Source organism: Lytechinus pictus, chromosome 19 (genome assembly GCF_037042905.1).
Source record: "Lytechinus pictus isolate F3 Inbred chromosome 19, Lp3.0, whole genome shotgun sequence".
Taxonomy (NCBI): domain Eukaryota; kingdom Metazoa; phylum Echinodermata; class Echinoidea; order Temnopleuroida; family Toxopneustidae; genus Lytechinus; species Lytechinus pictus.
Genome location: NC_087263.1, coordinates 4,155,717 through 4,182,569, shown reverse-complemented (window position 1 = coordinate 4,182,569; position 26,853 = coordinate 4,155,717). Strand labels below are relative to the sequence as shown.

Below are 26,853 nucleotides of genomic sequence, written 5' to 3'. Positions count from 1 at the left end.
CTTGCAAAATTAGAAGCTGACTCACTCAGGGTATTCCCTCACAAAACATGCATCATCCTTCAAACTCCTTGAAGACAAACACACATTTATTATCTATAATGACTGTACAGGAATATATTGCATAATAGGATATTATGTCAACACTATTACTCATGATCCGTTCAGCCGTTATTTCTCTGAAGGATGAAATCATAAGATAGTAGACAAAGACAAGTCCGAGATATTAAATCATAGATAAACAAAGTTGACAAAACACATGCAGTCTGCATTTAAGAATAAGTGGCTTTTGTGCATTCAGATAAAAAAAAAATTATCAATTTTTCATTTTATAAATGGAGAAAGAAAATATTATTACCAGAGGCCAATACACCAAGCTTAATATTTGATTTGTAGTCAGATGTAAAAATCGACCCTACAATCTAGCATTAAGCTTTGTGTTCCTGGTGTTACAGAGACCCCAATGTTTCCCTTTAAAGCAGATACAAACCAAAAGCGCCATCTCGAGTCCTCAACTACTCATATCTGGCCAGTTTCCTTACCCATAATGCTAGTGTAGTCTAGTAATATAGACCCACTTGAATGATAACATGCTAATTAACTACTCAATACATTTATACCGCTATATTTATGTTACCAAGTAGCAAAACAATTACTATTTTCCTCATAAAACATTTTAGTTTCTCTTTACAAATACAATTACAGGTCAATTTATTCTGTTATCTGAAAACATATATTTGAAGACGACATGTATGTTTATAACACACAGTCAATGAGAGACCACACACAGTTCACTCGCCCTTTAAAGAGCAATAATACTCAGGCTCTTTGCTGAAAATGAGAATATTCAAAGGAGCTGTTCTCAACTGAAAGTTGTTGTAGTATGATCCATGGTGTTTGTCAAGGCCAGGTACTGGGTCCAGTTGTGTTTGAAAAAATACTGTAAACCTTTACAGTTTTAAAGAGAAATTCCAGTATTTGCAGTAAACACTGATTTCATGAGAAAGTCTGTAAAACAAGGCTTAATTGTCAGTATATCATCGAGGATCTAGATCTGGTGCAGTTACATAAACTGAACTTTGTGAAATCTTGAAATCTACGCTGAAAAATGTTCACACTGAAGATCACCAACACAGATAGGCACACGTGGGACAGTGTATTATTATTGCTAAAATAAAGACCCGACGGAAGTGACCGAATCCGCGCTTATTTTGCTTATTTCTCAGCAATTACACAATTTCTTCCAGAATCCTTCGGCACATATTTTTTATTCATACAAACAGACACTTAGGTGGTCATTATATTAGATTCTGTAAAAAGTCATTTTTAGATCGTTACCAAAACTGGAATTTATCTTTAATATGCATGATTTATAGTACAAATTTGAATGCAAGCTGAAAGTAAATTCTAAAGCATGAGGTAATACAATGTAGAATCACAGCTGAATGTGCCATAATACATGTACATAATACACGTACACATAGTCCTACAGTTACAGCGACTGATGTGGCCATGCAATGGTACATTTTTGGATGGTACTGTACTGCACTTTTCAGATAGGATAGGCTGCGAGCGTACAAAAATTAGCTTTGGGTTGTACAATAACGAATGCCCTTCTTACACCTCACACATGAAGTTTACATGAAATTTCAGTCCGGAGGGTGTTTGATAATTTTCCTTAGAACTCACAATGTCAGTGAATGTCATCTCAAAAAACAAATATCATGTACATGTACAAACAAACACTATTTTCAACAACTTGGACATGGCACTAGACATACATCAAACACAGCTAAAGATAAAAATGTACTTCATAAGCAATTCTAAATCATGTATGGCAATTCTGTGTCTGTGGCAATAATGGGTTGAACATGCATTGCATTATAAACATCTGTTGTCTCTGATGCACCAAATTATAATGCTATACATATACATTGTAGGTGTAGATTAGCATGCAAGCAAACATTCAAGCCTCACCCCCTCGAGTTTCATCTGCATTTAAAATCAATCTATAAACATGTGTAGGCCTATTTGTATATATGAAGATCAGGGAAGATTGAAGAAAAATCTGATATTTTTTCTACACTTATTTTGAGAAAGGACACTAAAGAAATGCTTCGAATGTAAAGTCATTCTGCAAAGACTGTGGCAGACACAATGTTCATTGTACACTGTCGTAATGAAGCAAAACTGTCTGAACATATTTATATGAACAACTATCCATATATACACGTACAGTTTGTGTACTGTGTAGAGGTTGATGCACCGAGCATTGAGGACATTGACTCTGTGTGCAATGCTACATGTATAGTATTTTCTACTCCTTTACCTGATGCATGAACTAGAAAGAGTATCAAACAGATTCAAGACACTTTTATGTAAATTCAAGTTCAAGTCACAGTCCTGACAATTGTTTCTTATTTCTATCTTCTATTACTGAACAAATCAATCCAGTGCAATATGTGTCTTTGATCTCTAATAGAAGTTAAAACACATACCGTACTTTGTCGTTTGTAATTTATCTCAGATTTATCTCCTCAAAATGCCATGGTCATTAGCGTAAATGAAACCACTAATGACTAATTTCGCACCAGGGAACTGCAAGAAGATGATTATATAATCAGATGTTTCCATCAGGAAGCAGGCATCTGCTTCTACATACACAAGCTAATGGCTTTGAACTCAATTAATTCTGAATGGTCTTCTGCAATTCTCTGTAGTTAATTCATTCCATAGTCTCTTCTTTAAAGAAGATCCATAATGTCAGCTCTTAAATGGGAAGTAGTTGTATCTATCGATGGGGGTGGGGGATGAGGGGGGCTATAAAAGACGATGATTATGATGATAATGATATTATGAAAATATTAATAACAACAGTGGCATAATGAGACAAAAATGAAAGGAGCACAACAATAAGGCATATTGGGCAAGAGCTATAAAATGTTATAAGCGAGTGAACATGGGCCCTCTTAAAAGGGAAAATATACATAGTTTGGGGAAAGATTTTGACAAACAGTACAGGTACTATCTAAAAAAAAAAAATTTTCATCCTTTCCCCTTCTTTTTCATTTTTCTTTGTTGTGGAACTTTTGGGGGTCCAGTTCCCCCCAAGCCCCCCCCCCCCTCTATACAACAAGGAAAAACAACAACAACAGTAATAATTCTATTAAAGAATAATACCATTCTAACTTACATTCGATATTGGATTCAAAGAATTGAGCTCTCAATAGAATAGTCGATGAAGTCCATGACCAAGTTTTTCGAAGTCATCATCTCAAAATAAAGCTCGTTGAAATTTGATGAGATTTGGTATCTACAACAGCTTGCCAATTTAACACGCAGTAATAAACAAAGCTTGAGATATTGCAAATGGAATTCTTTTGGCAGAAGAACAAGAGAGATCTACATCCCTGTCAAATTGATTACAAGGTCATAAATAACGAAGGATGACGGCCGATCTTGAAATGGCACACTGGTAATCAAAAGACATTTACAGGTATGAAATGGTTTCTATGCAAGCAACACAACACTGTACTGTAAAATGACACATCGTAAAATTGAATTTCTTGTGAGAGTTACAGGTATTCTCAATTACTTTAAAAGAATTCACTATCTTATAGAGGTACACAGCATTCATCAGGTCAAGATTAATATCTTTTGTTCCCCAAAGTAGAAACAAATTCATAAAATTTCCATTTCATTTTCATACTTTTGAAGAAAAAAATATGGAACATATAATAGTAACCACCGTTTTTGTAACAAAAAATTGCCCAAAAGTTAAGTCTCAAAAAGTAAAGTACATGTAGATAAAAATAAATTCTGTTGAGTCATAGGAAGGAAAACTGGCATTGTATTTGAGTTTTTTTCATAGTATTTCTTACCAATATCAGGCCTGTAATTGTGTTATAAACTGCATACAGTAAAATCGCATTCAGTGAACACAACCTGCAAATTCCACACTAGTATTTGCTTAATTTCAATATTGTTCAGAATGGTTTGGTATAGACTAATTGTCTACAACTACCGACACTTTTTTAAAGTCTGTGTGAATGGCCCTAACATCCATTTCAACAAACACAACATGTTCATTATGCTCAGAATGTATCGTATCAGCTGAATATTTGTAAAAAAAAAATTACCCAATAAACCTGATAAAGACATAGAAATTGTACATTGCAATTTTTAGAGGGGGGCTGTCTTACTTTCACTTGCCTACAATATCTCTTTCAATGTCAACAAATTTATGATTTCTCCCCCCCCCCAAAAAAAAAAAAAAAAAAAAAAAAAAAAACACCAGCAATTTAAAGCCTAAGTGTCCAAAAATAACTAACCCCTTTAAGTTGCAAACTACACCGGGCAATTGAAGCAGAAGGAAAAAATAGCCCAACAGGCAAACAAAACAATATTAATCCCCTCTAAAATAGTGGATTCTGCCTTAAAGTTATGATCATTAATCACAGTGCATGATAAATGTACACCTGTATATTTCAAATTTTCAATTATGTACCATCCATAATAATTGAAAGTACACAGTAGGATTATTCACCACAGTAAAAGTACAGGCAAACTTGAGAGGAAAGTAATGGAAAGCTACAGGTACTGGTACATGTAGATGGGCGATTACATTTTCATTGCATATTTCATTATTGTTCACCGCAAGAGATTGCTTGTTCCCACTTTCCATATAAACTAGGCCTGGGAGAAAAGTTTGAACCATCGATGCATTTAATACGTATGTTTGCCAGATGTTGATTACTGATTTGAGATATTTGATTATCAAAACAATGTGGCTATAATCTTTGATATTTGACAACAAATTGCAAGGTAACAAATGAAATTTATGCTAAACTTTAATGAATTCCAAACATTTGTAACTTTTTCAAGACACAACAATGACAGCCACGCCAGCAAACCTTGCGCCATTCAGCAGTGTTGATGAGCATGTCATAGGCCGATGCTCTGCTTGGACATTCGCCTGTGTGAGCTCGCCCATTACATATGGCTGACCAGTGACCACTGGTAGGTAAAATAGGTCAACTTTTGTGATTTTCTGATAATTAATCCAGAAATCTTAAATATTCAAATTTCAAACTATTCAATTGTTTAAATAAGCAAATAGCAAGAAAGGTATTCATCCTATCCTAATATTAAATCATTGTCTACTGGAACTGAGTAGTTCCTGTTCAAAGCCAAGAGATTAGGTAGGATTCAGTAGTCAATGGGTTAACAAGGAAAATAATATTATTATTCTTGCGGTTGTGACAGATTGCATCATATCAATAATCCGGATTGCAATAGATTAAAAGTATACACAAGCCACAATCTTATGAACTACATGTGCAGTTTATTGTATAGAAATCTGGGGAGGGGGAGGAGGCATTTTAGAAAGTTCTTCTCGATGAATTTCTCCTACAAGTTATAAGCTACTAAAATGAAGCTACAGAAACCCTTGCAGCTGATTTGCTCAGAGCAATGTCAGTAAAAATCACTGACCAGATGCTCCAGGATGTATATCCTACTCCTCAAGTCAAGGTATAATTTCTTCAAGGTAGTCACTGACAAATTCTCATCAGCTATTAAAATGACTGGCCGGAAGTAAACGTGTTTGAGAAAATCGGTGACAAGATTTTGTGTTTTTAGATATTTCAAATGAGGGAAAAAAGAAAAAAGATATAGAAGAAAAGGGGAAAATGCCCGATAAGGCTGAACTTTAGATGATCATAAATATCAATTTGTTAGATATATTGGAACATTTTAGTTTGTTTGTAGAGTATATCTTAGAAAAATTGGAAACTAACATTATTTTGTTTAAGTGCACACAGGTACAATCTCATGGCTAATTTGGACTGGCTATGAAAATACTAAGCCCAAGAAATGACATTTTTCAATCAGTTTTTAATAATTGTTGCTAAATTGTGGTTTCAGGAACCACTCCTCTTATACGTGTGCACTTGTGTACAAAGTGAATGGAAGTAGAAATAGGGAACCGTGCGTGTGACTGAATAAAGCGCTGCTGTACCAAGTGGACAGTATTTATAGTGGTTCCCATTTTCATGATAATGTAGGGACACTGATTTTCCGTTTCAAAAAATTGCCTTTTCCGTTTCAGAAAATCTTAAATTCCATTTCAGCATGTCTAAAAACAGAAATTCCATTTCCCCATAGACTTTGTGAAAAAGTGATATTTCAGTTTTTTTTAAATGAATACGCATTGAGTAGCGATGTCAGTGGTCAAAATTTGTATCTGCCACTGTACTATCAACGCATTAGAATCCATTCTAATCGGATCTATACGGGCACACAAAATATTTTGACACACACATTTAACATTCATACATCCTCACCTTTCACGCTATTAGCATTATTTTGCGGTTGAATGAAATTTTATTGAAGATTTGGGGATTTTTGGACATCGTTTTGAGCAGTCAACGATTTTCGCCTATCCGCCATTTTGGATTTCAAGAGTACCGCGATTGTGCTGTTACATCTCCAAACGTAGAGGGCAGCAACACATGGCCATCTTCTACTGAACTGGGGAGAATTGAGGTCACTGAATCTTTTTTTAGCACTCTCAATTCCCGTAATTAATGTCTTTGTCCCCTACGGGAGTGAGAAAAAAACATCCCCATAAACAAGGACAGCCACAATTTATCAAGACATGATTTGTCTTGGTTTATGAGGATATCCTTGTTTTCTCGGACAATCCCAATTTTTGGACCAGCGCCTCTACTGCTGATGGAGTCGAGTGCAGTCAAGATGTGTGGATTGTCATGATTGTAATTTGTAGCGAAGTGAAATCATGTTTTGTGGCCAGTTAATATTCATATTTTGTTGAGATTTCGGAGTAATTTCTGTTGCTGTTCTGTGCACTTTGAGGAAAATGTGTTTTTCGTGATTTTCTGTTTGAAAATTACGGTAAGCCACTTTCCATTTCAAAGCCAAAGGCAAAGCAAAGGCCAAAGGGCCATTTCTATTGATTAGATTCGTCCATTTTCCGCAATCGCGGAAAATCACTGTCCCTAATTTTGCCATAAGGCATAATTTTTAGATGTCTATCAGCTACTGTACCACTATTCTTTACAACATTTCATGTTACAAATTGCCTACACTACACAACATGCAACACAGCAACAGCCATCATCTCACAACTACACAGCCAGACATGCACACCGCTCGTGTCCACTGCATAGGCATAGCCATGATACTGGCTGCCTATGGACTATGCTATGGAATCGAATCATGCCGCTGCCAATCAATGGCAGTGCAGCAAGCCAGTCCCGATTCTGTTCATCATTTACCCTTAATCATCACAAAAATACATTGAACACTGATATACCTACCTTATTCATTTCATCCCTTGTCATGTAAAACGTCCTTTCTTCATTTTCTCGTCATGGTCTTCTCTAAAATAGCCCTAGAATTCCCTCTGATTTGTCACTTCTCGGTTTTTTCTAATCATCCCCGCCTATGCACGTCCATGTCCGCTAAATCGTAGACAGGTACCGTATCTTCGAAAACACACGTAACTATTCCCGTGAAAGCTAAATAGGAAAGAATATGGAAAATTCTCCCAATGTAAGAATTCTGTATTAGTATTTTATTGACGCCCACATCAAAAATCTGAATTTCTTAGAATGTTGTTTCTCTTCCCTTACTGTGTATTTGGGTATTTATTTAGATACGACCACTCGACTAGTGATTATTTTCATTATTGATTATTTTCATTCATAGACCATCCTTACAATACAGGAAATAGAGAAAGGCAAAATGTGAAACTTCATTTGACAAAATGAGCACCAATTTGGGAAAGGGGGAAACCATCAATTTAATTTTATGGCCCTAGTTTATGGAATCATCTGCCAAGTAATATTAGAAACACCCCCAGTCGCAAGATATTTAGTAAATCGTTAAAACTGATGCTGCTGGAAGAATATAATTAATTATGCATTGTATATACGGCCCAAGAAATAATTTCTTTAAAATCTAAATAATTACACTATAAAAACACTCTTTAAAATTTTAAGAACGTTGTTTGAGCCCGTCACTCTAACAACTACTGTTTAAACTTTAAAAAAACTGTTTAAACTTTTTAAACAACTGTTAAAACTTTTTAAACAAGATGTTAAACAAATATAAACAATTGCAAAAAAAGTTTAAACAACTTGTTGTTAAAGTGACAGGCTTAAACAACGTGCTAGTGGTTTTTTACTGATATATGGTACTGATTTTTTACCCGATTGGTAATAAGAAATCATGAATGCTTGTAAGCAAGCAACCAGACGACTGACGGCTTAAGAGAGCCTTACCAAAGGGCACTAGCGCACCAATTGGGAATCGAACCCAGGTCACTGGAATATACGAAACCCCCGCTCTACCGACTGAGCCATTCACACTCTTTCTGTAAATAGTGAAATAATCATGTTCACTAAAAATGACAGCAGTTGTCGGTATCAGTAATAAGTATAATCAATATTGGATTTGATGCACAAAGTTGTGATTTCGTTAAAATTATTGTTTAAACTACAGTGACATTATCTGGGGCTAACCTCGATTAGCTTATAATTAGCTCCAATTTTTGTTCATACGTGATGTACTATCTCATGTATCTGACAGTGAGATTTGGTAATAAAAAAAAATCAATTCAACTCTTGAGATGTTATTCCTAGAAGTCATCATATATAAATGGGACTAATAAATCAAATTGTTTATTTTTGAATGCGCATATTTATATTTGCGGAAATAATCATAAAGCTACATTGACCCAAAAGCAATCAAAAACACATTTAATTGTAATGAATATATGATTTAAAAAAAAATCTTGAGATTTGCTGTTAAATTAAAAATAGAATAAAAACAAAACTAGAATAATTGTTTAAAAGGCATTGTTGATAACTGTGTGAGCTGGGAAATTCAGTACAAGTCCAATAATACATCCTAGTCGTCACAATTTTTTTTTACTTTTTAAATTTCTTCCACTCATTTAGTGCTAGATGGTGGTTTTCTTAGGGTTGACTTGTAACCCTACAAACACACTTTGCTTGTTAAACATTTTTTTTTTGAAAAATTAGAGTTATAGGAGTGGTTCATCAGGCACCCGATCAGACATTTTTATTCTTCTCAATTGGGGTATTATAACGTTACACGATACAGATCTCTTCCTCTTCCGTCTCCCCCCCCCCCCCACCCCCCGATTAAAAAAAATCACAGGGAGTCATAAATGTCCTCGTACACCCCATCCCCCTTCCACTTGACACTGCCCCCGTCCGCTGTGTTTAGAGTGTTGGTTGAAAATGACAAACAAATGATAACTGAGGGTCCTCTCAGACTCCACCCTGTAAGTTTTTTAACCATCCCCCCTTTGATAATGCACCCCCTCCTCTCCTAGCTTTCGCTCATGTCCGATTTCAAACACTCCCTTTACACACCCATGGCACACCCTCAGTTCGCTTTGTGGTTATACGCCCTCTATCGAATAAAACAGGAGACGGAACCACCGGAACGTGAGATTCGCAGAGTCCAATCGGTCTAATATGCCAATTCGTCCATTTACCAACTCGTCTACTATCATTTGGTCTACCATCAGTTCATCCACTATCCACATGGTCTAACTGCCATTTTGTCAACTTACCATTTCGTCTAATAAGCAGTTGGTCCAATAGTCATTTAGTCCATATACAATTTGGTGTAATTGAACTAAGTGTTAATTGGGCAAAACGAATGAAAGTAAAATGGATATTAGACCAATATTGGTTATGAGACGAAATGGTGATTAGACGAATTGATGACCGGACCAAATGGTTATTGGACAAAATGGTTATTAGACGAAATGTTGATGGACGGAAGTGGCATTAGGCTAAATGAAATTAGATCATGTGGTGAGTGGACGAGTTGGCAGTGGACGAATTGGCAATTTACCGAGTTGGCAATAGACGAATTGGAAAATTACTAGATTCGAGTAGGGCCCAATCTTACAAAGAGTTAAGATTGATCCAATCAATCAAAACTGTATGGAAATCAATCCATACCATGATTTTTTATACAAGAAATTTGCACAATCTCCTTAGTAAACTAAAAAAATCACACTGAATCTTTAAAGAGAATGATGCATGTATGAATACTATTATCATAGATCTAGAAAATATTTTGAACAAATTTGCATAATTACTGTTGATGTTGCAATGCTGGCCGTCCATAGTTGTGGTTGATCTGATCAATCGCAATTCTTTGTAAGACGGGGCCAGATTTCGGTGGAATACATTGGCTCGAAAGTCATGTTTAAAGGAAAAGTCCACCCCAACAAAAAGTTGATTTGAATAAAAAGAGCAAAATCCAACAAGCTTAACACTGAAAATTTCATCAAAATCGGATGTAAAATAAGAAAGTCATGACATTTTAAAGTTTCGCTTAATTTCACAAAACAGTTATTATGCACATCCTTGCCTGTATGCAAATGAGGAGACTGATGACAACTCACTATCATCATCAACTCACTATTTATTTTGTATTTTATTATATGAAATATTCCATTCTTTCCTCTTTGTCAAGTGACACAACAATTAATTTCTCCATGAACATGTCGAATTATATTGTTTAATACTACATGGTTCAGTCAAGTTGGTCCTTATTGTCAATTCTGTAAAAATGAAATATTGTATATTTCAAACAATAGAAAACAAAAGAAATAGTGAGTGAGGGACATCATCGACCGTCTCATTTGCATGTCACTGAGATTGTGCATATCACTGTTTTGTGAAAAAAGCGAAACTTTACAATGTCATAACTTTCTTATTTTACATCCGATTTTGATGGAATTTTCAGCGTTATGCTAGTGTGATTTTTCTCTATTTATTCAAATCAACATTTTTCTGGGGTGGACTTGACTTGACTAGACCATGGTCTAACCCGGTGCTAAAATTATGGGAAGCCAAACATGTCAACATTTTGTTTACACTGTACATTAATTATGTTTACTGTGCTGTTTCCATTGAAACGTTGAAACTCTACTTTTGGAGATTTATATCAAATTGGCTATCCATATTTAAACCACAGAGTTTGAATTAAACCTGACTTCAGAATACGGGCCAATGTAGTTCGGTGGACACTCGCAGGCAATATTATTGTCAACTATAATCAAACTTCATATTTGATGCCCGGATTTCATAGGTATTCTCATTGGCTTGATGAGGTCTATTAAAGTTTGATAAAGAAAGAAAAATATGAAGGGTAGAGAAATATAAATCATCCAAGATCGATATACCAGGGGACCATTATTTTGTTTAGGGGGCCGGGTCTCCTTAGGAAAGGGGGCAGGGTTATATAAGAGGATGAGAGAGAATGATTGGAAAATAGAACCATTTTTTACTCCCCCTCTCCCCTCTTATACTCCCCCTCTATCTATCTATCTATCTATCTGTCTGTCTGTCTGCTCGTCTGTCTGTATCTATCTATCTATCTATCTATCTATCTGGTTTCATGCCATTTGCTCCGACGACAATTAATCCGATGGAAAATCTGCACATTAAGCCAAACCTAAACTCTAACCTAAAAAAATGAATAAACCCTAATCCAGCCATTCTCAATTACTTTTTTTGAAGCGCCACATTTCTTGTTGAGAATCTGTAATGCTCCACTATCCCCCGCACTATACATTATGCAAACCAGCAATGTATCAGCGGAGGGGGTCCAGAGGCCCCTGGTGGGGGTCGAGGGGGCAGAGCCCCCAGAAGTTTTTGAATATGAGGCCTTTTAAATTGCCCAGAGGGGCTCTAATTAATATCAACAGAAGAAATACAAATGCCAACAAACTACACAATATGAATATTAAAAGAAAAATTACCAGTGACTTTTTCACAACATACCAATGATACCACTAGTTCAAACTGTTTTGCACCAGACCTATTGGCTGAAGAAAGTGGCGTAATGATTAAAAAAAATAAGGGGGCAAGATATGGCAGCTGAAGCAAAAATATTGAATTTTTCAATACAAAAATCTATATTTTGACATAATATTAAGAAAATAATACAATGTTCCACTCATTCTCTTTCCTTTTCTCCTTTTTTTTTTCTTGGCCGTGAAACACTTGGGGGGCCCCCAATCCCCACCCCCATCTGTACGCCAGTGGCTGAAGTTACGTTCCCCGATTTTGCAAGGGCTGAAAATTAGGCGTTGCACTGCACTAACGCCCCAAACTGCCCCTCTCGATAGATCTCTCTCTCTACAACTCGTGTTAAGCAAGAGTGCATGCAGGCAATCACAGCAGGCAATACATCTGACCATACATGTATTTCACTTTTACAACTTCGGATTTTAATCGGCTCCGGAAACAAAGTTTCTGCTTGTTATGTCCCAAACTCATAATCTTTTATGATCAGGATGTACTTTGAATATCATATTATTTGATGTTTAACGCTTAACCAAAACGTATACTCTGGAAATGGAAAATTTCTCGCCGTTGAAAGAGAAATCCTACAAACGGGGTTTTTAAATCAATTGTGTGGAACATTAACTTTGTACAGCATAGAATAAATAAAAAGGAGAACACCATCGACCCTCCATAATAGGGGTTATCGAGTGCTAAATTGGACAAAATTTGAGGAAATCAATTAGCAATTAAGTGTCAAGTAAAGAGTTTTTGTTTTCTATTTGTATTAAAATGATCACCAAATCCTTATTTCCAGGTTACTGGTAGATACATTTTTTCTCACCAATTTTTTCCTTATTTTTACGTTCTTTTTTTTTATACCTGCTCCCAAGCGCCACTCCGCAAGGCTCGGTGCGCCACAAGTGGCGCGCGCGCCACTATTTGAGAATCCCTGCCCTAATCTTTACCTTTACATTATTGGGGCAGGAGCAGAATATGTCGTGCCACCGTAAAAGTTGTGACTGGGTAGCGCTTTTTATAACAAAATATGATAAATGATTGCAAAAACACCAGACAGTTTCTCACGACTTCATATTTAATAAAATAATAATAACTTTTTATTTAAAAAAATGAATTATTTTACTATAATTTATTTTTTAATACATAAATCTAAAATATATATAATAGCATAGGCCTATATAACTTAAGTTCCTGGCATCATTGTGCTTTATTAAATATTTATTCTCCATTTATTTCCAAAAGAAATGAAATACATAATTCTCTCAATTTTATTTAAGAACGAACAAAAATGCGAAGGAGAAGAAGAAGAAGGAGGAGGAGGATGAGGAAGAGGAGGGAAGAGGAAGAAGAAGTAGAAGAAAAAGAAGAAGAAGGAGAAGAAGGAGGAGGAGAGGAAGAATAAAGAGGAGGAGGAGAAGAAGGATAGAAGGTGAGAAGGATCGAAAATAAAAATAATAAATCATATCGAGAGGGGCAAAATGAAGAAGAAAGACACATTAGGGCCTGCATATGAGCTTGAGTGAAATTATTTCAAATTTCTAAATGCTTCATACATGAAACATCAAAGTGTTCTATTGGATACAAAATGCAGGAAAAAAAAACACCAGCAGGACACGAATAAACATTGTGTAACATGAATCACAAATAATCCCGACCCAACCAATCTAACATGCTGAACACTGATTGGTCAACTGTCAGTGTAATCCGATGACGTCTGTCAACTTTCGTCCAATGGAAACCGTCGTCGGGAAATCATTTGGATCGCGGATTTGCTACCGAATCGTTGACCATCGTGTTTCAAGACTAGCATTGCCATTCGTTGCAGTGGCAACCATCTGTCTGCCGGAATTCTCGTCTATTACAGAGTAATAACAGATAATAATAATTACGAGTAGCAGTAGTCTCTTGCTCGCTCTCTCATCTGAGAGCTTGAACTCGTACAATCTCTGTCCGTTGCTTCAGGAGAAGAAGAACTTGAGGATTCCATGTAGGAAACAAGACTATCAGGCAGTTCCTAACTCAGAATGGGATTTGACATGTTTTGGGTATGTCTTCCTGCGTCTGTGATACCGTTCAAGGATAGCATGCTCCTTGGTTGGCCCAAACATACTAGATGTTCTCTGCACCGCCGGAGGTAATTGCAGTCTGGATGGGTTTACAAGAAGCGGCGGCGACGGCGGAAGTCGTACACGAATCCCTAAGGGTAAGGGAGTCTTCGGCGACCAGGGTGGTCTGCGCCGCAGTGAGCTCGTATCTGGAACGGAACGGTTTAGGACGTCGCCATTGTTAAGTCGCTCAGGACTGCAACTCGCAGATGGGCTAGAAAAATCAGGTTCAAAGTGGAACATGGGGTGTTTTTCAGAGGCGCGTGGTAGTTCATCCGACAACGATCTTGAACACAAAAGGGTCGAGTTCGAATTTCCATAGACCAACGATGGGTCGATCATCGCCTGCTTTTCCCGTGCCGATGGCGACCCTTTGAACACCGAAAAGGAATTTGCGATTTCGAAATCACGGACATCATCGGTCGAGATCTCCAGGAGGGAGTCGTCGTCGTTACCGACGATGGATGACGAATTTAGGTCACACGGAGCGCATGATGAAACGTTGCTGTAGTCCCATGAACAGTTATTCATGTTATGATTTACCAATGGCTTACATGCTTTGCTTTCATCATGTCCTTGAAGACTTTCAAAAGAACTGTTAATGTGGTTCACGTTGCAGTTCACCTGCAACCGACTGCTTCCTCCCGCATCCTGATCAGAAAGGCTTTCACAAGAAGTGCTAACGTCAGTGTAGGAGTCAGAATTATCTGACTCCACATTGTTCCAAGCTAGAGTATTTGAGTTGTTCTGATTCCTCTGCTCTTTCATTTCTTTCGTCAACGTCTCCATCTGCTTCGGTGTCGGGAAACCCATCCTCTCAACATTCGATTTCGTCATCTTCTTGACAAAAGATTTAAACCTGCCTTTTCCAGAAAGTTCTAGCTTCTCTTTTGACTCTGTTTTCCCGATCTTCTTCTCAGGTTGCTTCTTGCCGATTTGGAGAGGTCGGAAGCTCAAGAGTGGCTTTGTGTCTTCCTCTTCTTCCTCGGCCTCGCTATCAGGATAGGACGTGATTTCGGATTGGGGCAAAATCTTTGCTAGTAGTTTTTCGGCCGGGGCATCGTCGAGTTCCAACTTCTGTTTCATTTTCCTCTTCTTCATCCTGAGGCAAAATGGAAGAAATATATTATTTAAAAATGAAAGAAAAGACAGGAAATCTAATGCGCCATCGGACAAATTATCAACGGAATTTTTGGGGTTTTTATTTGAATACACCGATGGAGCGGGACTGTGTTAGTTCAGGGTACGAAAGCAAATACCGGTATACCGGGTGAGAGTTAAAAATAGATAATTGGAGACGATGTGCATTCGGTCTCAAGGTAAGACATGTCGTAAGAGGCTTACTGGCGAAGTGGCGGGATCTCCCATCTACAAATTAAACATTTTATCAGTAGTTTGTTTAGGTGGTTAATTTCCAAGGATCTGACAACTTACTTTTTATTGAAGAACAGGTACATGATGAGTAACAACACGGCAGATGATAAGACGAACCACCCCAGTAGAGAAAAGACGACGGCGTCACCCTTCAAATAGGGAGCTGTATAAAAAGAAAGGGTTTGAAACTTCGGATGTTACAGTAACTTTAAAAGACAAACAGAAAAGATGACATCAACGGAGGTAAATGGTAATGAACTTTGAGGCCCGTATTCTAAAGTCAGGTTTAACTTAGACCACGGTCTAACTCTGTGCTAAAATTTTGGGAAGCCAGCAATTCAAAAATTATGTTTATATTGTATATTTCTTATGTTCACTATTTTGTTTCCTTTTGCTTTCATAATGAATAAAAATACTTCAGTTATCATTCCCAGACAGTTATGAACAATTTGGGTGTCATATGAGTTAGTAAATTGAATGTGTACTGTAAGGGATTTGTACTCCAATTGGCTTTCCATGGTTAAACCAAAATTTTAAACCAGGGTTTTTTTTTTTATTTATTTATTTATTTCTGATATTTTGACAGGGTAGCCCATTCACCAATAAGTAGTGGTCTTCCATGAGGCCCTGAATAACAATAAACATATTTACAAAATGCATAACGTATGTACAGAATGTTACATCATTAAGATTCACATTAGGATTTGAATGTAAAACGAAACATTAACAAACTTAGCAAGCAAACAAAACGCAGACGGGCACTCGTTTGACGTATAATAAAATATCAATAAATCAAATTAATTAAGAAGGACATCTTGAAAATACTGATAATATACACCAAATCATCAAGGTCATGCTAACACAAAATAAGCACAACAGTGGATGTTCCGCAAGTTATTTATAAATTACAAGTTCTTTTAAACATTCTCTTAAATGAAATGACAGAAGGAGCTGTTCTAATTGAATTATCAAGCTTATTCCATTTAAATATTGAAGATACGATTGGACTACACTTATAACAATCAGTGCGAAACTTGGGCACGCGTAAATATCCACTGTCTCTCTGTCTGGTATGATGTTCATGTACATCATTTGGATTGGTTAAGTTTACCTGAAGGTAAGAAGGTGCTAAATTATGGACACATTTAAATATCATCAAAACGCGACTGAGCTCAAATCGTTTGTCTAGTGTCATCCATTTAAGACTTGTGAACAAATCAGCCGACGGTGTGTCGTATGTCTTGTTCAATATAATTCTTGCAGCCCTCTTCTGAATTTTTTGCAGCTTAATTGTATGGGATTGAAATCTATTCGACCATACAGCAGAACAGTAATCAAATCTTGGCAACACTAAACTGTTATAAAGCAACTTTAAGGACTGCACAGGCAAAGAACTTTTCGCTCTCTTTATTATGCCAATGCTTTTCTGAGTAAGTTTACATACATTTTCTATTTGTTTTGACCATTTCAGTTCTTCATCTATCAATACTCCTAAGCATTTGGTGAATTGAACTCTATTTATCAAATCACCGTTTAACAAAATCGTGAAAGAATCTATATTCCTGAGATTAGCACGAGAACCTATTATCATGACACAAGTTTTTTCAGTGTTGAGGACGAGCTCATTATCTTTAATCCATGCCATGACCTTGTTTAATGCAACAGTTAATTTTTCTTCCAAAACTGTCGCATCATTCGCACTGACGGTAAGTGTCGTGTCGTCAGCGTACATATCTATAATACCTTCATGAATACATTCAGGTAAACTATTAACATATATTGAAAATAAAAGGGGACCTAGAATTGACCCTTGTGGCACGCCTAATTTGACGATTGAAGGGTGCGATTTGGCTCCTTTAAATTGTGTCACTTGTTGTCGATCAAATAAATATGATTTGAACCAAGTGATAGTCCTCTTACTACAACCAATGCAAGTTAATTTCTTTAAAAGCAGCTCATGGTCCACGGTATCAAAGGCCTTCCGAAGATCTATGAACGCAACTCCAGAAATTAAATTGTTATCAATGTTTAACGACCACTGATTTACAAGTTTTGCAAGGGCAGTAGTTGTTGAATGCATAGGCCGAAAACCAGATTGATTTGGGTGTAATAAATCATTCACGTCCAAGAATTCACTTAGCTGTTGGTGAACAGCCCTTTCTAAAATTTTACTCACGATTGGTAATATAGAAATTGGGCGGTAATTATTCAACGAAGACATATCACCAGATTTAAATATTGGTACTACCCGAGCCTTTTTCCATTCACGAGGAACAACTCCAGTAGTAAGGGATTTGTTAATAATATCACAAAGGGACTCTGCGATAACATTTTTTGTCATCTTTAAAAGTTTGCAGCTGACATGATCTTCCCCAGTTGATTTATCTATACTCAGATTATCAATCTGTTTCAAAACAAAATCTCTAGTAATCAACTCTAGCTCAAATTGAGAGTGAATTGAACCAACATTTGTATCATCTTCTACTTGAACTCTCTGTTGAGTCGCATCCCTTTGCAGGTCCTTAGTAATATTAGTAGCATTTGAAATGAAAAATTCATTAAATGCTTCAGCAATATTTGCATTGCCCGACACATCTGTTCCATCTACGTTTATGGTGTTGGGAGAAATAGGTAATGACTTGGGCACAAGTTAAACCCGAGTTCAGAATACGGGCCTCAAGGTTTAAAGGGGTACTCCGGGCTGGAAAATGTTATATCTAAATAAAGAGAGTAAAGTTCACAAAGCAAAAGGCTGAAAATTTCATCAAAATCTGATAACAAATAAACTTCTTGAATTTGTAAAGTTAGCTATATTTTGTGAAAACAGTGATATGCACATCGTAATGAATATTCATTATGTTGGCTGATGATGTCACATCCCCACTTTCCTTTTTCTTATGCTATTACATGAAATCATAATTGTTTCATTATTCGATACATGTGTGAATGATATGTCTCCGTATAATAAAATAAGTTGCAGCGATGAATATCTATTGCACTCCACCAGTCAATCCAATTTTTTTAGTTCTTGGAGGAAAAAAAATGAATAAACCTAATTTCATATAATAAAATACAAAAGAACAAGTGGGTATATTACATCATCAGTTTGTTCAACGAATATTCATGAAGACATGCCTGGAACTGTTTCACCAGAATAATGCAAAACTTTAAAAATGTCATAACTTTGTTATTCCTTATCCGATTTTGATGAAATGTCAGGGTTTTTGTTTGTCTGATTTTTCTTTATCTCTTCAAATTATATTATTTTCAGCCTGGAGCACCCTCTAATAATCACTTAAAAATAATATAAAATAAATTTGTTATCATCATTTCTGATCAACATACCTAAATGACATGTAACGCCCTCGGTACCAGCAGGGCACATACATCGGAACGAGACGTTATAGTGTCCATCCGGCTGGTCCAGGCATATACCCTTATGATGACATGGGTTCGAGATGCAGGCTCCCGTAGGGACTTCAAATATAAACCGAATATCAAGTGATATGAAGTATCTATTAATCATCTATTCAGGTATATACAATTGCTATATTGTACAATATCTATGTATAAGGCAGTGAGATTTTGAACTTCATTCAGTTAAATTCAATAAAAAATAATTTTCCCGATTTTATTATTGCGATGTGTATGTATTTGACAGGAATGTGAGAATCTAAATTATATTGGTCCTATAACTTTTATACATATTTGAATTGGAATTGTGCATGTACCACTTTATATTAAACAAAATCGTTATTATACAGCTGGGTAAGTATTTAGAAGAAAAAAAAGTATTTAGAACAAAGGGCCATAAAGCCCTTCAATCGATCCCTTGAACGAATTACTAAATAAATGAAAGATATGAATTCATAGAAAAAACAAGAAATTAATACAAGAAATATAGATAAGAAAAATAGAATATGTAAAGGAATTTATTAAGGAGCAATTACATTTTTTGGGGGGTTGTTCATCTTATCACAAGTTATAACATCTTACCTGTTTTCCCTTTATTGTTTGCCCCACTGCTTCCACCATAAATGACAATACAATGGTAACTACCTTCAGTTGGTTCATCTTCAGTAACCACAAGAGTAGTCCCCTCAATACGATATCTTTGAAACAACAATTTGTGAAAAGTTTTGAGCTAAATGTGACGTGACTTGACGTGATATGTTCACATAATGAAGTTCTTATATAAAGCTAGCAAACAAATTTATAACATACCGGTATAAAACTAATATAGAAAATCATATTAATACATTTTTAAGGATAAGTCCCGAAGTATTCACATAAACTAGAATTTCCACACCAACACCCCTCCCAGATATCAAAAGTGTTTTAACATGTTAAGTTGATTGGTTGGTTTGTTGGTTAGTTGATTGATTGATTGGTTGGTTGGTCGGTTGGTTGATTGGTTATTGATTGATTGATGGATTGATTGATTTTATTTGCAAGTCACCACAACATATATACAGTAGCAATTAATACAACAGGCTTGTACAGGCTTGTACCCACGAAAGCTCGAAAGTGTATTTCCAGTGGGATCCAGTTAGAAATTCATCTGGAATCCTGAAAGAAGAGAGGTGTCTTCAAATCCCCCTCCCTCCCTCGTCTGAGAAGGGACAATTTTTTGTGTTTAATTATATTTAAACAAATAAACTTATCAACCTACTTGGAGTCTCTTTCATGCGTCATAGCATGGGTGATTTTCTGACCAGACGGACTCGTCCAGTATAACTCCATGGGTAGATGGGAACGACTTCCATCGAGGTGGCATTTGATCCGTTTGGTATGGTGATGATGATGATGGTCGTGATCAGATCGTCTCGTGGTTCCGCCCGAATCGAAGCCTTTCTCTGCGTGAGAAGAGAGGCAAGGAATAAAAACCTTACGATTGTAGTTTCGTAAAATATCATGGAACGAATTACATTTCTCTGAGTACAGTCCGTAAATATTAACGAGGGGTACATAAGCACATTGCTTTGCGTCTCAACATCCAAGTAAATCTAAGTAAGTAGAATAAACGTTGAGGAATAACGTTGCCTGATATAGTGGATAATTAGTGATATGTCATGACAGACAATCCACTGGTACAATATTGACCTCGCACTTCATAAATGCCCCCAACCTAAGAACCTATATATTGAATTGGATTTATTACCAAATATCACTGTCAGGTAAAATTACATGTAATAGTACATCGCATATAAACAAAACATTTAGTAATTGGAGCTAACATAATAGCAAGATGCTAATCGAGGTAAGCCCCAAATAATGTCATTATCATAGTTTAAACAATAATTTCAACTAAATCTCAATATTGTACATCAAATTCAGTACTAATTATACTTATTACTGTTGCAGAAAATTGCGATCATTTTTAGTGAACATATTTACACTATTTACAAGAAAAAACATCTTAATTATTCACAAAATCTTTGTACAGAATTATTTGTTTTCAGGCAGTATTAACCATACCAAATTAATATATAGGCCTATACAGAATTATTTGTTTTCAGGCAATATTTACCATACCAAATTAATATATAGGCCTATAGCCCCTATAGCAAATTTCAAAATATATATATATTTTTTTTGTTCATTGAATACACAAATGAGTAATAAATTTTTACAATCGTCTATCACAATACGGTGAACATTGCAGAAAAGGAGTTAAATAATTTAATGGGTCTTTTAGATAAGAATGTAGCCCACTAATAATCCCCCCCCCCCGATTATTTAAATCCTAAAATAATACATTCAATTCATTTTGAGATTCGTATTTAATTCTTTCCTCATAAAGTTAGCAAAACATACCTCTATTAATATTTTCTTTTTGAGCTTGATTTAAAATTTAGCATTACCATTGTCATAATTGTCGCATGCATCGAGCCTGCAGTCCCGTGTCTCCTCCCTCTCCCCAATGCAACCGGGTTCCTGGTCCGGATCGTGGAGGCAGGAACGCTCCCGGTGACTGAGACCGCTCCCGCAAGAGGCTGAACACACGCTCCATCCCGACCAGTCACTCCATGCCGACAAGGAGACCTCCACTTCTACTGCTGTATGGCGTAAATTATACCGGTAAATACACACTGTTAGGACTGTATGTTGGACCTGGATGTTGGATAGCTAGTGTCTACAGCCAGGGTAATAATATCCGAATATACCAGACTTTGATAAAGTATTGGTATAATTGTTTTACATCCTACTTTTAATAAGCAAATTAAATCTCGAAAACGCCTAGTGCTCGACGTTGGTTCATCCAAAATCCGAAGCAAGATCTACCCGCTGTGATGCAGATACCTGTTGCAGTACTGGTACAGACTGCAAAGACTGTCTCGTTCGTATACCCATGCATGTCTATATATATATAGACCTACATGTAGGGACGACGCCGAGATATTTTGATGGGCACGGTTTAATACGACGTCATATTTCGTTTTATCAGTTGAATTATTGGGGGTAATACGTTTCATGACTCGGACCTTTCCTTTTTGATATTCTTTTTTCTTCCTCTCTTTCTTCCATTTTAGCCAATGCCCCCACTACTTGAAAAATCGTAGGGGTGGTTTCTCCCTGCCTTATGTAGCACCCGTATAGACCCCTTTGCAGATATATATAAGACTAAGTAGATTCTTTCACTTGTCCCTCTGGAAAGGTCTTTATACAAAGGTGTAACACTTTATACTTACACGAGCACTTCTGCAGCGCACACTGAACCATGTCGATCTCGACACCGGAAGAACAGGTGTCAGTGTTAGGTCCGGTGCATGCTCGGCGTCTAGTCTTTGTGCCATGCCCACACGAGTGAGAGCACTGTGACCATCTGCTCCATTCTTCCGACTGAGACTGTGGTGCTACAAGAAAAAGATCCTAACGATACTGAAAGATCTAAATATTGCTGATATCCAATTATCTGAAAAAATGATAAAGTCAGCCAGGACAAATTGACCCAATTTTGTTGTTTAGCCCAATAAGTTTTGATGCAGAACGCTCATCTAAAAATAGAGCCAGTAACTGTAAACTCACTCCGTGTCAATGTATATTTGTCGAATATCTTTCGTTCAATGTTTAAAGAATGAGTACATGTATTCATGGAATCTAGTGAAAATGATCCCTAAAAACTCCAAACTTGCAAAGGCATGAAAACTTTAAAGATTGGTGTTTTCCATGCAAATTGGCAAATGTCTAACTTCTCAAGACATTTTTTATCAATCTCCATTCAGTTTTGATACATCCCATGGCACAACAAATACTTATGTTAATTTTGTCAATTTGGAAAATATAAGATGATCGTGATCATTCATATAATAAGGCTTGAAGCAATTAATTGTTCTGAATGAATTGAAATAATGATTTTGGTGAGATATCTTTCAAATAATGATCCATGTCGCAATCTTCTTCAGCAGACACTGATTCAATAAAGGGATGTCAATGCAGTTAATAGTAATATAGCATTCACGGGATTGCTGTTAAAAAGTTCAATGAATCCCCATGATATATTATGGTACTCTGAACTTACCACTATCCTCTCCTGATTCTTGGTCATAGATTTCTCCCATCCTCCCTTCTTCATGATCATAGCTAGAACTGTCCAGTTTTGGCAGCACTTCAGGTGGTATATCTTCAGCTGATGCAGCTTGGTTGTCTTCTCTTCTAACGTCTTCTAGAGCAGACTCTTCGAGGGTCACATCGTCATTCTGAGGCCGTGGTTCCTGCTCTTGGTCATCATCCAAAAGGCTGCCATATCGACGGGTTTCTGTGATACTTCCGATACGTTCCACGTTCCGTATAGGGGCATTGGTGGTTTCTTTGTTGATGCCGATTCGGTGATTCCCTCCTACTCGCTCTTCCTCAAGGATGTTCTCCTTCATCTTTTCAAATGTTTCCTCGTTCAAAGATCTGCCGTCGCTGTCTTCCGTGGCTTCATTGGGAGACTGGTTGATATCGTGTTGACTGCTTGATGATTCGTAGCTATACTCCATTGGTTCAGAAGCCGATGTCTCGAGGGCACTTTCTTCTCTCAACCCTCTAGACCTTCTTACACGCGCACCACGGTGGCTTATAGCACTTTTTAACCGATCCAACCGTCCGTTATCAACAGCTTGGAAGCCCTGGGATTCCTGTGGAAAATCTGGATACTCTGTAGAAAATAAGGGAGAGGTGTCTCTAAGGTCCTCTGGTTCTTTTCGCTCTTCGGCAATGATATCCTGCTGCAAGGCTTTAAACACCTGCTCCGTTTGGGGCAAACCAAATTCAGGCATCAGCCTATCATCAGTGACTCGTGCCGACATCAAGTCGCCCTCTTTCACAAGACGACGATCGCTTGCGTCAAGAACCTCTTGATCTGGTTTACTCCTGCTTGATTTTGGTTCTCCCCATGTGTCCTTAGGAACACCAGATTCCTGGCCTACATTACCCCCGTCACTGACGGTATAATCCACATTCTCATCTTCGATTTCTCCATAGTCTGTCGACACTACTTGGCTGTATTCCGCCTCAGAATCCCAAGAGTCAGACCTAGTATTGACATTGGCTGGAGTCTTCGTACTTGGTATTATCCTGGATGGATGATGTGTGAACTCGTTTCCCATTGGAGTGTTGCTCGTTAGTTCTTCTTGCGATAGATGATACTGAGATTCTTCATCTCGGAATACTTCCGGCTTGTTCTCTTTGGTATCCATTTCGGCATCATCGTCCCACTCGGTGGTTCCTACCGAAGTGTACTCAGATAGATCCTCTTCGCTCTCATATGCAGTCACTTCAGGATACTCTGATCGCCTTGGTGTCTGAAATCCGTTTCCCCTGTAAGTTGAAGATACCCTGTTATAAGTTCCACCCTCACTTGCACCATAATCCCCGGCTTTCCTGGGTTTCTTCGAAGCATGTCCTTGGGCTTTCGACTGGAGACGCTGATATACCATCCGGTCATTCTTCATTTTTTCACGGTTACTTATTGGTCTAACATAAATTGGAGATTTCATAGTAGTCTTCGTAGGTGGCCTTGTTGTTGCTTCCGTAGTTAGAGCAGCCGTTGTTTCGTGCGTGGTTGCCAAAGAGGTCTTTTCAGTTGGAGGCACTTCTGTGGTTACATAAGGTGCAATCGTTGTTTGGTCAGTCCGACTATGTGGGACAAACGGGTAGTAGTTGGGTATAACCTTTGACAGTTTCCTGTTTTGAAAGGAGGGCGATTTATGCCGCTGACCTTTTCCAGGAGTGAGGCGATTCAACGTCTTGATGTGACCATGACGGAGGTCCTGAAATTTCTTCAAGATTCTTTCTAAGTGAAGTCTGTTTTGTTGTTGGATTGCTGACTGCCCCTGCCTCTTGTGATCTTGCTCCTCTTGGTGGTACCAACTCTTCTGCAACTTTTGTAGCTCGATAAACTCCGATCGGATCCGTTGTCGGTAGTCCACTGACTGGTCATTTGCTAATGGATCTCCACTGGGGTTGTTAAAATGCCCACGCGAAGGGTAGGTACTACCCTTTTGTTTGTGTGAATGTTGGGGGTGATTTTTCCAAGAAGATATTGGTTGCTTGTGTCCCGAAGGTGTCCCTGAGTCCCTGCGTGGTCTTTCAGGTCTGCGGCTCAGCTGGCGAGGAGATTTATGGGTTGTTTGGTGCTCTAAATACTTTTTCTGCCAAGTTTGGCGCGGAACAATTTGCAGGACTTCTTCTCCATCTGTAATGATAATAAAACGAAGTTTTAATGAAGTTAAAATGGGGTTTTAATACTTTTATCGTGAATTATTTAGACGTGCAGCTATTTCAATTACTGTTGTAAAAAAAAAGATCGTCTTATCTATGTGAGTCCCAGAAGTGATCATGGAATTCGTTGTCATCTTTATCATTAAAGATTATCAATCAATTGTCAGGAATTACTTCTTCTTATTTCTGAATAAATGTTATTGACATAATTCTGAAAAAACACGATTACCTTGTCTCATAAATGCTAATATATTGCCTTTACATACTTTGCCAAAAAACAAGTATTAATAAGGAATAAATTTCCATCGCTAAATAATAACCTTGTTCTGGAATTGACACACGAAGAACTGTTTTCATCCAAGGAGTCTTTTCGTACGATGCAATAACCATGACAACTGGGTTTCCATGGAGATAGGAACTTGTAGTCACGTGGACATCACAACTGATCTTGTTCCTAAAGTTTGACAAATCACACATTAATAATACTCATGATCTTATGATCATCATGATGATACACATTAAAATGATTGATGATGAAAAATGATTGATGATGATAGTGGTTATGATGATACGATGATGATAATACAATAACAAGAAAATGATTAATAATTAAGAATTAGCTTCATAATAACAATAATAATTTTTATATACTAGTAGTAATGATAATTTTTTTATAGCAATAGTAATTCATCGAATCTAAATTATGCATTTTACTGTATGATGAAATTGAATAACATTCAAAATCATTTATTAATAGTAAGTATAATTGGTTAATCTCTATGGCTATTGATTTACTTTCTTCAAGAATGTTAAAATTTTAAATTCCTACCGAATTAAGTTCATTCCTATCATTAATAAAGAATCCATTCACTTTTCGAAAACATAAAAGGAACGGGAACAAGAAATTGAATTGAAAAACGTATGAATCTAAATGAATTGATCAAATGAAATTATATTTTCATCATCCACCTGCATTTTTGGAGAAATAAACGTTCATCCTGCCCCCCTCGTTTGGATGCTGCAACAACCATCGCCCATTTGAGCTGGATGTTTGTTGGGGATACTGTCCCAGAATAGGCTTGTATCGTTATGGGGTGGATCACGGCTTCACCCGACATAGCACCAGCTCCCGATGAGAGGGAGACGAGCCGAAGACATGGAGCCTGCTGTGAGTGGTTAGCTGCTGCTTTGGATAATAGAAAAAATATAAGATCTAATTCAGCTAAAGGATTTAATATCATCATCATCATCATCATCACCACTGTCATTAGTATTCATCATTATCATTGCAACTATAATCATCATCATCAGCAGCATCATCGCCACTACCAACATCATTACCATCATCATCATCGTCATCATCATCATCATCTTTACCACCATCATTACCATCAGTATCACTATCATTACTGTCGCTATCATCAGCTGTCACCATTCATCATCACTCATCATCATCATCATCTTCATCATCATCATCTTCATCATCATCATCACCATCATCTTCATCATCATCATCATCATCACCAACACCATTTATTAGCACTCATATTCATTATAATCATCGTCATTGTAATCTTCGTCATCATGCATCGTCATCATGGTCACCCCCATTAACTTATCATCATTACCACCATCATCTTCTTCTTCATCATCATCATCAGCAGCAGCATCATCATCACCAACACCATCATCATCACCTTCATCATCACCATCATCGTCATCATCATCATCATCATCATCATCATCACCATCATCATCATCATCACCATCATCTTCATCATCATCAT

General features: G+C 37.0%; 2 protein-coding genes across 2 annotated transcripts in view; both read right to left on the bottom strand.

Moving 5' to 3' along the window:
- LOC129282400 (bcl-2-like protein 1) overlaps positions 1-3,497 on the bottom strand; it is a 42,397-nt gene extending 38,900 nt beyond the window's left edge. Inside the window, exon 1 of the mRNA XM_064113633.1 lies at positions 3,191-3,497. The gene's annotated coding sequence lies outside the window, so the exon portion shown is untranslated. The remainder of the gene's footprint in view (positions 1-3,190) is intronic.
- A 9,520-nt stretch (positions 3,498-13,017) lies between these two features.
- LOC129282602 (uncharacterized) lies at positions 13,018-26,243 on the bottom strand. Its single transcript, XM_064113801.1, has 10 exons — positions 26,036-26,243; positions 25,387-25,520; positions 22,881-25,040; positions 22,051-22,215; positions 21,223-21,417; positions 20,031-20,214; positions 19,355-19,470; positions 18,704-18,835; positions 15,419-15,521; positions 13,018-15,086 (listed from the first exon to the last, which is right to left on the bottom strand). The coding sequence occupies exons 1-10, from the start codon at positions 26,182-26,184 to the stop codon at positions 13,883-13,885; spliced, it is 4,542 nt and encodes a 1,513-aa protein (XP_063969871.1). The 5' UTR covers positions 26,185-26,243; the 3' UTR covers positions 13,018-13,882.
- Positions 26,244-26,853: the final 610 nt, after the last annotated feature.